A 12,398-nucleotide genomic window follows, 5' to 3' on the forward strand; every position below is an offset into this window, starting at 1 on the left:
TGTTGGACATTTTGCCTGAAGAGATTTCCTGAGCAGCATGATGTTAAGATACAAAATGATGCGAGGTTTCCATTTCTCTTTTTATCTATTATTCCCTGCGTGCTCCTTAACAACTTAATTTAATTATGTAAAACCTATTTGGATGGAAAGTTAAGGTCACTAAGGTCATGATTTCTGTATTTTTATGGGATTTTGGGACATTTAGAAGAAGTTATATTAAGAAATTTAAAAAACTAATGTGCTGGCCTCAGTTAAGTATATTTAAATGTGACAAGTTTCAGGCCAAATAATAAATAATTCTGTTCTGTAGTTGTTAATGATAATGCTGTGTGGAGAAAATTTTACAACAGCATTTAAACCTTCATGTTGGTAATAAAAAATTACAGAATATAAAATTGTTAGTTTACTGAATAAACATGAGTTTTGTTTGTGACCTCAGTATTTCTAACATCCTGTGTACAACAATGCTGATGTCTTGTAGGTAATGTAAGCTGTTCAATAACTGAATGCAAACATGAACTGAACTCAACTGAAAATATTGAACTGATTGCAGGTGTGGTCAAATTCTGCATATGTGTTGTTCAATCAATCATGATGAAGTACATCCAACATCAGTCTGCTTAGCCAGCTTGTTTAGTGGCCAAGGCCTGCTGTATGTTGCATTAGCGATTTTAAGCACAAAGTCACAAAAGGCATACAGTATTAAACATTGTCACATTGTCCTTTTCATTTATCAAAATTACAATTTTAACAGCTTATTGAGGGCTTTAAAAAGGTGGGTGTAACATGCAAACATTTCCATGTGCTTAATCAAAACCTCAATAAATTGTTTTTTTCCCCTTGTCAGGATCAGTCAGTTCTGCCAGCGAGTCTCACTTTGGGTAGATCTGCTAGAAAAGAATGAGGCCTGCCGAGACAGCGGTTAACAATAAAATGAAAAATTCAACATCAGCAACCCTCCCGCAGCAGATTTACCAATTAAGCACAAAGTGGCTGATATAATTACCTTGTAGGTTAATGGATCCTCAATCCATCCATGTAGTCCCGAACCTCAGAGCAGAGAGCTTCTAATTATGTTCAGACGTTACTGCACATTGATCTTTAACCGGCTCACCAGAGTGAAGATGTGAACTCTCTCGGGAGTCTGTGTGAATTTTTACAGGACTTTTGAATACAAAGCACAATGCAACATCTGTTACTAAGGTGTCAGGTCCTTTCTTTCCTGCATTTTGTTCACCCACTTAACCCCCGATACACACACACACACACACACACACAAACACACACAAAACACTCAATACCCAACAGCTAAAAGTGCAAATTGTTTAATGTCAGCCACATTTTTACTTATATACAGTGAAGTTGACCCTAATAAAATCATAAAATCACTTTCTCTCTTATTTACCTCATTATATTGTAAATTTAAAACTTCCAGCTACTCCACATCGACCCTAATACATTCAACAAAGCAAAACTGAACAAACTTAAGAGAGAAAGAGAGAGAGAGAGAGAAAAAAAAAAAAAAGAACTTGCTGAAATAAAAACACCATAAAATGTACAATAATACAAATGGCACACCACAAGTCTGTTGTGTCAAAATGTGACAAGAATGCGATCGCTTCCCCTCAGGGGTTGAAGATTCAAGTTGAGTTTGTTTTGTGAACTCGGGGCCCCTTTCATCACTAGGGCGCTGTGTACACACCGCACACTCACTCACACACACACACACACACACACACACACACATCCTAAAATCAGGCACCTAAGAGATTGTCTTTTGACACGTTTGCTTTTGAGACTACATACATTCACTTGGGAAGGGTGCACACCTGTATAACCAGAACACGCGATTATGTTGCTATGTGCACTAAAAACCGGAGGAGGGTCCCAAAAAAGTTATTGCCAGCTTGCAGAGTAGACATGCAGTTTTTTCACGTTATAATAAAGCCATTGATGTGTGTGTATGCGTGCTTTGATGTGAGGAAAAACGTGTGCCTGTGTGTTTGGGTGTGCAGCGTGTATCTAAATCTCCTCAAACCATCTACAGGAAACTCCTCAAAAGGCACTTAAATAGGGGATTTTTCTTTTTTTTTTTTCTCCTCTATAATATCTGATATAACATGAGACTCAATGTTAGTGGCAGAAGTATGTGGAGACAATCCACATCTACAAACATACTCCACTGTCTACGTAAGACTAAAAATGCAAATGCATTCACACAGTTGCAGTCATACAAACACGATTGCCTTCCGTCGTGTTGTCTAAAAACTCATTCGGTTGGACAGTCGCCTGCCTCAGTATCTGGATAGGGAAGATTCATCTGTGCAAAAGTTTACCTTCAAATGTGCAGCCTAGCATGAATTAAGTGCACATCCAATACTCACCGACGCTTACTCACAAACATACGTCAGCCTTGCTTTTCGTCTAAAACTTATACTTTCTTAAGGAGGTCTTTAAAAAAAAAAAAAAAAAAAAAAAAAAAAAAGTAGAATACTTGACTCAGTAAGTCATCAAATCCAACTCAAAGCAATTTCAAAAAGGCACCAGACTTGCACAGTGAGGGTGAGTCTCGCCGTGGGCCACTCCTGTGCTGAAGTTCAAACATATGTGGAAAGACTGGGTTTCAGTTATTATCAGTGAGTAAAGGAGAAAGAGTAGAGGTGAGGGGGGAGTGGGAGGGGGCTGCAGGGTGGGTGAGGAAGTCCTGGCGTCGTTCAGGTGAGCATGGGCACGTCGTCCTCTGAAGTGGTGTCTTCAGAAAGCGGGATGAGCAGCACCTCGTCGTCCGAGGAGGACGAGGAGGAGGAGAACGACGGGGAGATGGAGAGGGGCATGTAGTTGGTGGAGGAGGATGAGGGCGATGCTCTGAAGAGGGAGATGCTCAGGCCCAGTGTGTGGAAGATGGAGGCCAGAGAGGGGCTGCTCGGTGGGGGGACGGCGACGGGGGGAGTTTGGGGAGTGGCCACGGGTGGAGCTGGGGGAGCGTACGGAGGTGGAGGCGGGGAAGCGACAGGCGGCGTCGGTAGCGGCGGTAGAGGAGACGGTGCTTCGCGCTGTTGCTGCTGCTCCGACTGACCCAACAAGCCAAGTTTCTGAGGCACCGGCTGGTTGACCGCCTCCACAGCCGACGAGAAGCTGGTGGGAGCGGAGTGAGCCGGCGTCTGACCGGGTGGAGCGGCGTCTGCCTGCTGCTGGCTGGAGCTTGATGCCTGAGAGGGTCTGGAGGGAGGTCTGGGGATTAGACCCCACCTCCTCATGCGGCGAACGGCTCGGCGGATGAATCGGGGCCTGCGTCTGCGGTGCGGGGAGTTGACGGCGTCCTGGCGGAGGAGCTGGAGAATCCCCCTCAGAGAAAGGGATGAAGTCTGATGGAGGAACGAGATTAAGATGAGACTTAATTGACGCCCAGAGGGAAAATTCACATGTTACAGCAGTGCAGCAAACAAGGAAACAGAACAGAAACAAGAACCAGGAGTAATAAATGCAAACAAAATAAGAAGTCAAGAGTAGAGAAGCTGTAGTAGAGGAAGAGCAACAACTCATATTTGTCACTTTCCTCCTAATCAGCATTAAAATCATTTCATCTACTATGGCTTTGTATTCACAAGACACTGATCTAAGTTTAGAGAGCAGAGTAGGTGGTTTGGGCGAATACCAAGAGACAGAGCGTGCTTTGTTTTAATCCTTCCAACCCCCTCACCACCTCAGCTGTCTGCACCAACTAATAGAGCACCTTAAAGTGAACCAATGGCTCTATCTTAAAGCTCTCCCTGCTTCGGCCTTCAGCCTGCTGGGGATTAATAAGCACATGACTTTAAGACAGATGACACAAGAGACAGCTTAGATGACAACACACTGCACGTGGCCTCTTTTCTGATGAATGAATATACTGTCACTTCACTTCTCCTTATTTTCAGTTTTTAGTACCCGGGGGTTTTCCCACTTCCCTATTCTTTCAAACTACAGCATTTAAATAATTTATAATGGTCCTTTATGACTGCAGAAGATGTTTTGCATTACTGTGGCTTTAAATTAGTATAATTTCATGGTGCTGTTAAGATGCTACCAAATAAGTCTGTGTCCTGTGTCAGGATTAAAAACTGGACACGGAGGTCAAAGATGCAACACCAGATTGATGATCAGCTAATCAGAATCAGGTAATAGTTGCTTATAAACATGTGAGCAGCACTGGGTTGTTATCTGTAATGTTGTTATATGTAAATACTCGACCATGTCAGCAGCTTTAAAAATACCAGGAATCAGTTAAAAAACAACAATGGACTCAGGATACTGGTTAACATTTCAGCACTGTGTATCCCTGCAGGCAGGTACTAGGTCTTGCGGTGCTCAACTCTCTCACCTCATTAGGGTTTTCTGTCGGGAAGTCCTCCACTGGGGGGATGATGCCCTGGGCGATCAGCTGACCGTATGACGGAGGAGCCTGCTGCTGGATCAGCTCCGCTTCCTGACGGCTGATTGGTGCGAACATGCTGCCAGGAAACAAACACGTTAAGATGCATTCACACACTTAAAGCACTTGACAGACACAGACACAGAACATCCTTTTGCAATGAAGTAAAACCACTGACTGTCACCATCGTCACACTGTAACAGAGGCCATTAAGTTGAATGGTTAATTGGGATTTATGTTATTATTTCATATGGCTGTGGTCCCACCTAAGCGGTCTTGTCCACCTTATTACCTGCAGCCAGGAGGGTAAATAAGGCAGCTGTGTCTCATGGTGTCTGTGTGGAAGACAAATGCCTCTCTGTGGGAAAACTTAAAGCCACCGCCGGTCTATAGGGACACACACCATACATACATACTTTTCTTTTTTTTATCCCTTAAACAGGCAAGAGTGGAAAATGAGTTGTAAAAAAAATAATTGGATGTTATCACTTATCTCATTTCCACACATATCTTTTAAATATTTTGGATTTTATTAGTTGTATCTCCCAGGATACATTGCCTTATTAAGGTATAAAAATGTTTTATGTGATGAAGAGAAGTGATCCCTGTTCATTAACATCACACATACTAGTTTTTAAACTGATTTTATCATTTCTATCTAAAAAGGACAAGGCACGTTCAAATGCACAACCATCTTAACTGATTCATCTTACATCTTAACCTTGAACATCTGGGCGTAGGTATCTCTTTTCCCCAAATTACTGAAGCTCAATGCTATGTTCTTGAGACCAAAACCTTGGCACACGGTGCAACCAAAAGCAACTGAGGTTAGCAAAATACCAGCGTTTGGGAGCCTCTGTGCAGCGTTGTTCCGAAACGTGAGTAAACATCTGTGGCATTGCTTTGGAAACGCTTGGGTAGCGTAGCTCCTTTTAAGGAATAGGCCGGTGTGTATTTTGTGCGGGAGGCGTGTGAGAGGTTACATGAGTGAGCCAGCAGCAGGAAAGTGACGGTGAATGTGAGCGGAGCAGAGGAAAGGTTAACAGTAAGTTGTCAATCTGGCAGTAAATGTACAGTACAGTAAAGATAGCAACGACGGGTTAACGCAACCTGCAGACGCTAAACAAAATACAGAAATAGAGAAGGAGCTAGAGCAGCAGAAGAATAACCAGACCAGGTAGAGTAGATAAAAAACTATAAGAAGAAGTATATGATGTTACCTGTACTCCCTGGTCCTGAGTGAGTACAGTTTACAAGTGCAGCCCATGGCGATAACCAGCAGAAGCCCGCAAACCAGGCTGCCCACCGTTGCCGCGGTGATGACCTTGCGGGGCAGGATGACGGTGCAGTTCAGCTCGTCTGTACCGTCCTTGCAGTCCACCTGGCCGTCACAACGCCAGCTCTCAAACACACACCTGCGGACGGGACAATGAGTCATTTGTGTGTTTGAGCATGAAGGAATATAATAAGAGAGAGGTTTAGTTTCACTTGCGATGTGACCAATAAAACCACAGGATTGTAAAACCAGCAACCAAAGCACATAATGAGATACTGAAATAGTGTATTAGATTATGTAATAAGGTGTTATGGATTAAGCATTATATTAGTTAATGTAGGAGATGACACAAGATGCATCCTTATAAAAACTCCCATCATAGGCAGCTTTGTGTCATATCTGCTGCTCTAAATGGATCAGATAGAGCTTATTTTTTCAATTCTTAACTTCCTAGGTTGAAATACATATCGTCATTACGCTGAATGCAACAATAAATTGAAACTGAAACATGAGGCACATTCCTCAGGTGAAAATGTCTCATTTTACTGAAGTGTAACACAACTGTAAACCCATAAATTACACAGATATCAGGTCCAATTCTCCAGAAGACTCTATTCTGACTGTCAGACGATCACATGCCTGCACACACCCTGTGACTCACACGCTTAGGTTGTAACCAAAACACACCGAAGCCTGATACTAAAGACACATACCATTTTAGCTAATGTGACAAAACAATCTACAAACAAAACAAAATTAGTGGCTGAACAGCTACTAAATGGTAAAAAAAAAGTAAACTGCTGTTTCCAAGGTCAAGAATGAACTTTGAACATCAACTTTGAAGTCAACATGGATGAGAATAATGGAAAGTTTGAACATCTACAGTCACACAGCAACAAAACAAACTAAATTTGCTGATGAGAAACATGTGCGCTTCGGAGCAGCTACAGAAATAGACCTTGAGGTGCGACTGCTTTGTCAACTACTGTTTCCAAAGTCAAGAATCAACAATAAAACTAAACTTTAGTTAATTCTTAATGAAGCTGAACTGAAAAGCTGGAAAAACTAAATCATACAACTGTCCTCTCTGAGTCGGGGTACACCAACCTGTCGCTGTCGCAGTGGAAGGTCCCTGGCTGGCACACGGTACAGTCCCTCTCGTCGCTGCCATCAGCGCAGTACAGCTGGTAGTTGCATCTCTCACTGACTGGGTAGCACACCGGCCTGCCAGCGAAGTGGCTGGATGACACCGCCCTCTGCCCCGCCATTCCACAGGCGAACTGGTTCAGACTGCAGCCCCTGCACCCCTCCTCGTCCTTCCCCGTCTCTGGACAGTCCCATTCCCCGTTGCAGCGTTGCTCCTGAGTAAAGCAACCTCCTGCTGCGCCACCACACCGGCCTTCCCAGGGAGGGCAGTAGGTCCCGACATGGAATGTAGCGTTAAAGCCGTTCCCCTCTGAGCTGGGAAGAGTCTGATATGTCAATGACAGCAGGCCAGTATGGGATTCTACTTGGACTGGTTTGCCATTGGAGGCGCTGGTGATCTGTCGAAGTACACAAAGGAAACATCATGTCACCAAAAGATCCTTTAATATAATTGTTAATAATTATTAGATTAATTTCTCAGTTAAATACACTCACAATTTTGATGACGTCTCCTTTGCCTTGCTCTCCGTTGCGGACAGTGAGTGTGTCCCCGGGCCCCAACGCCAGGTGCTGCAGGTCCAACCTCAGCGGCCGGGAATCTTGGGGGTCCAGAGTCCAGACACAGAGCTGTGGGGGGCCACGAATGGCTGGGGGCAAGAAGGTCCCATAGAAGGTCTGGAGAAGCCCTCCGCAGGGCCACTCAATAGGAGTGGGCGTCACAACAGGCACCCTATGAGGCTCCGGCTTCTCTTGATCCACCTGGGCCTCCTCCTCCTCCCTCTTCTTCAGCAGTGCCCACAGATCAGACAAGTTCCGGTCCCCTGACCTATCAGAGCTCTCAGTTTTATCTGCGGCTTTGTGTCTCTCCAAGCCCCTGTCGCTGTTCCTCTCCGTGTTTGTCTCTGCTTTGTCCTCTTCTGCCTTCGTGCTGCCGTGCTTGGGGGTTTCTGGGGTGTCCACATCTGCAGCGCAGCCTTGTTCATCTGAGCCGAGGCCATCGCCTTCCCCGAGACACTCCACCTGACCGTTACAGCGCCAGGAGAGGGGTAGGCAACGCCCTCCGAGGCATTCAAAAGATGTTAATGGGCATTCACCAGTGTCTGGAAGAGTAGAAGAAGAACAATTAAAACAAAGGTTAAGAGAGGAAGTTTTGTATACAGTAGATGGGAAAAAACATAATTCCACAATTTGTTCAACAAAAAAACACCATAGAAACACACCTCTGGCGTAACTCAACCGAAACGACGACACAGGGAACAGATGCGGGAGGAAGTGGTGCGTCACTGTAATGTTTCCCCCCGGGAATTCCATTGGCTGCGGCAACTTGGAGCCACAAAGAAGAATCGGCTCACCGCCAGATGAGGATCTTATAGACACCCATTCCTTCTTACACCGAGCTGAAAACTGGGAGAAGCTGAGGAAGGATTTAGAGAAAGAGAGGAGGAAAAAAGTCAAAGGGGAAGTACAGCAGTGGATCCGACTTACAAAACCATACAGAGGGACATGTTGACATTTTTGAGATTTGTTTAGCAGTGTGTGTGCAAGCAAATAACTGGGGGGTGAATCATTTAATTTAATTTTTATGTCGGGTGGCGTTTGTCTTGTGCATCTGGTATTTCAAACTCCCCCTGCATCTGTACCTGAGAACGACAGGTTCTCCTTCCAAACCCTTGATGATCCAGCAGTCATAGGTAGAGCCGAAGCGGTAGGACCAGCTGTGGTAAGCAGAACTCCTAATCTCTCCCTCTTTGCTGTCTAACACTTGAAGAGAGTACCCACAGTGGTCTGAAAAATAGAAGGACAAAGGTGCAGAGGTTCAGAATTCATAATAGTTTCAGTTTGTGAAGCATAGAGTGTTAAGTTAAAGTGTTAAACCTGCAAGATTTGGAGGAAAATGTCAGCAGCCTGACTAGTTTTTGATTAATTCTTAAGCTCAATATATACAAAACAGTAAAAGTGGTGTTAAATATGATCTGCCTCAGTTCACATTTGCTATGATTATCACTATGACACCCTGTGGGTTAGAGGAATATTATGTAACGAGAATGTGTCACTGAATTATTATTTTATGATATTCACAGACAAAACATGAGATAGTGCTGACTGGTCTGCGTCCTTACCAGAGCTGAGGGCAAACTCAAAACAGCTGCACGCTGTAAAAGGAAATAAGCAAAAAACAGCACAGATCAGGCAGGCGTTTTATCAACATGCATGAGATTGTATATGTTGTGTGACATGAGAAATACAAACACACCCTTTGCTTAATAAACAAAAATTTTAAGTAGGTGCTTTGGACAGATACACAAACACACAAGGATGAATGTGGATTCACTTGCCTGTTATGGTGAAAAGTAGGAGGGCGAAGAAATTGAAAGTGACTGTCATCGTGGTAATGTCTCTCCTCTAAAACACCAGAAATCATAAAAAAAATGAAGACTTAAAGGCTAAATAAATGTCAGAAAAGGGTCATTGTAGGAGGTTTTGTTCAGGAAGACATCACCTGCAAAGTGAAAGAAGAGAAGATACGAATAAGAAACACATGAAGTACCTTATACATAAAAAAGAGAAAACATTCAATAAAATAGAGAAAATAAAATCAGAATAAAGGATGCTATTAAGTATGATGAATATAGCTAAACGCCGTTATCAGGTCACAGAATCTGATGAGTCACAGAATAACGTGTTAATACCCATTATCTTGTAATTATGACACAGTAACACATAATTATGTGATATGGTAATTTACAGTTAATATTTTCCTTAGAGCTTCAACGATAAATCAATTAGTTGCCAACGATTAAATTAATCACCAACTATTTTGACAACTGATTAAATTGCTTTGAATCACTTTTTTACAAGGAAATATTCCAAATTCTCTGATTTCAGCTTCTTAAATGTGAATATTTTCTGGTTTCTTTAGTCTTCTATGATAATAAACTAGATATCTTTGGGTTGTGGACTGTTGGTCAGGACAAAAGAAGACATCTGAAGATGTTAACTTGGGCTTTAGGAAACAGATATTGACATTTTCTGATAACGAAACAGAATCTGTTTATTGTATATTTAAGTATGAAGCATGCAAAGAATGTGTCTTGGTGCTTGCTCCAATAAACGCAACATAGAAGAATAAAAATAAGGTAATAATAATTATAATAATGAAATAAATAAAGTAGTGCAAAAATTAAATGAAAAATTTAAAATCTATTTACAGAATGGAATAATGATAGTTTTGAAATGAGAAAATAAAACTTGAAATAAAATATTGACTGTACAAAGCAAAGATAGACTGTGCTTTGGACAAAGAAATTAAATATATGAAGGTGACAAGAGTAAAAATTAAATCTGACAATGTGCAATAAACAATTAAATTATGTAATAGTGGAGGTTGAATGCAATGAACAATGTTAAGTCTAGTTTGGTGAAATATATCAAAGCGACAAGTGCAGGGATTAAACGAGAAATGTAAAGTCCAGTAAAGTAATTAATGGATGACTCGAGAAAATAATCAAAAGATGAATCAATAATGAACAGAATTGTTAGTTGCAGCCCTAAATTCTCCTAAAAAAGAAACTAGTATTGAGCATCAATCAAAATCAGTAAAGCACAAAGTTATTTGTAATGGAGATGCAAAGAAATATTATAAATGTATCAGGTCCAGTGGTGGAAAGTAAATAAGTATATTTACTCAAACACTGTACTTAAGTACAATTTTGAGGTACTTATCATATATAATAATATATCATTCAGAGGGACCAAACCACTACTTTAATACTGTAACTATATCAAGCTGCTAACTCCTGTGTACTTTTACTTAAGTAGGATTCTTCGTGCAGGACTTTTACTAGTAATTAAGTATTTTTACATTACTGTATTGGTACTTTAACTTAACTGATCAGGTCTCTATAAAGGAAACTTACCATCATTATAAGTTGGTTTACATTGCATTTCTATTTATAAAACCAAACCCACGCCCTTGTGTGTATTAGCAGGAAAACAATACACAGATGTAGTTGTCGAGGCCTCTTCTATGAGGTTGTTTTGCTCTTGAACACATCGCTGTCGCACTATTTCCTTCCCATAATCTCCTCAACAATGACGCCAGCGTTTCCCTCGCTAAACAAACATTTTTAAACTCTTGATATTATTCTCAGCAATATAAAACTATTACTTCAGGTCGATTATTACCTCGTTTAGCTTCCTGTGTATTTAGATAATGTCCAGATATAACGTAACGAGTTGGTTTCGGTTTGAAGCAGAAGGAGAGAGTCGTTCCTTTAGCTTCCTGGCGAGCTAACATGCTAATGCTAAACACCCTCGCTTCGTTTTTCGTTTAGTCGCGTTTTTATAAGCGGCGACACCCCAAGAAAAAAGTTTCCAGCACGACACAGAGGGTTATAGAAAAAGAAGAAGTCATAACATGTTGGTCAGAAGCGGTAAAAACATAATAAAATGATTTTTTAAAAAGGGACAAGAGTCGTTACCATGTCAGTCGGCCTTTCTTGTTGACAAGTTCTGAGGTACTTCCGTACATTTCAGCTCATGACGTCAGGGGCGGGGCTTGTGACGTCAGCCGTTAAATGCCTTTTAATCTAGTCATAAAACTTTACTTCATATTTTCTCTTCATATTAAGTGTTTCCATGCTTACTTATACCCCAATTTACGCTGTAAACTCATACATTCCTACAGGCGGCAGCTGCTTTGCAAAAAGAGTGAAAAGTGCAGTGTTTCTTTCTCAACACAAGGTGTCAGTGTTGGTTAGTTCATTCATTCAACAAGAGTTTTAATTCACTAAAAAACGGTGCAAAGGACCTGCCGGCAGGGCTCCTTGAGAAGTTTAAAGTAACAGGGTTTACAGTATACAGTGGTGGAAGAAGTACTCAGATCCTTTACAGGACCACAGTGTAAAATTACTCCATTACAAATAGCTAAAATTCCGGCATTTAAGATCCTACTTAAGTAAAGACACAGATTTATTTAAAGGATGGGTTCACAGATTTTCAAGTATGTCTTAAAACAATAATAAGGTGCCCAATTGAACATTGAATAGGTTTTTCTTCCGACAATCATTCCTCCTGTTCATACTAGATCCCTTCATAATGCACTTACAATGTAAGTGGGGGTTAAAATCCACAGTCCTCCTTCTGTGCAAAAATATATTTAAAAGTTTATCTGAAGCCAGTTTGAAGCATGAGCTGTCCAAATGAGTCAAATCAAGTAGATATCTTTCAAGGTTACAGTCTTTTTAGTGCCAAGGTTCCTCTTTTTGTTACTATACATCCACCACAGCTCAACAGGGAAACACAAAGGAGGAATTTGACATTAAAAAGACTGTAAATGTGGCAGATATCCACTTTATGTGACTAACTCTGACTGCTGAAGCCTCATATAAGCTTCACGTAAACTTTTAAATGCTTTTTTGCACAAAATGACTGTGTGGACTCGCTGTGGATTTTGGCCGCCAGCACTTACATTGAAACCACATTTGAAGAAGATCTTTTAATAACCAGTATGAACAGGAGGAATGATTACAGCGGGGAAAACCTCTTCCAGTGTTCATATGGACA

The 12,398-nt window shown here is 41.5% G+C and overlaps 1 protein-coding gene across 1 annotated transcript; it reads right to left on the minus strand.

The window, feature by feature from the left end:
- Positions 1 to 1,309: 1,309 nt before the first annotated feature.
- Positions 1,310 to 11,468, minus strand: lrp10 (low density lipoprotein receptor-related protein 10). The gene is made up of 10 exons (XM_067579277.1): positions 11,315 to 11,468; positions 9,170 to 9,333; positions 8,954 to 8,986; positions 8,474 to 8,618; positions 8,054 to 8,247; positions 7,329 to 7,933; positions 6,795 to 7,231; positions 5,632 to 5,826; positions 4,361 to 4,490; positions 1,310 to 3,365 (listed from the first exon to the last, which is right to left on the minus strand). The coding sequence occupies exons 2-10, from the start codon at positions 9,216 to 9,218 to the stop codon at positions 2,715 to 2,717; spliced, it is 2,439 nt and encodes an 812-aa protein (XP_067435378.1). The 5' UTR covers positions 9,219 to 9,333; positions 11,315 to 11,468; the 3' UTR covers positions 1,310 to 2,714.
- Between the last annotated feature and the right edge of the window lie 930 nt (positions 11,469 to 12,398).

The sequence above is a fragment of the Thunnus thynnus genome, chromosome 22, assembly GCF_963924715.1.
Source record: "Thunnus thynnus chromosome 22, fThuThy2.1, whole genome shotgun sequence".
NCBI lineage: Eukaryota > Metazoa > Chordata > Actinopteri > Scombriformes > Scombridae > Thunnus > Thunnus thynnus.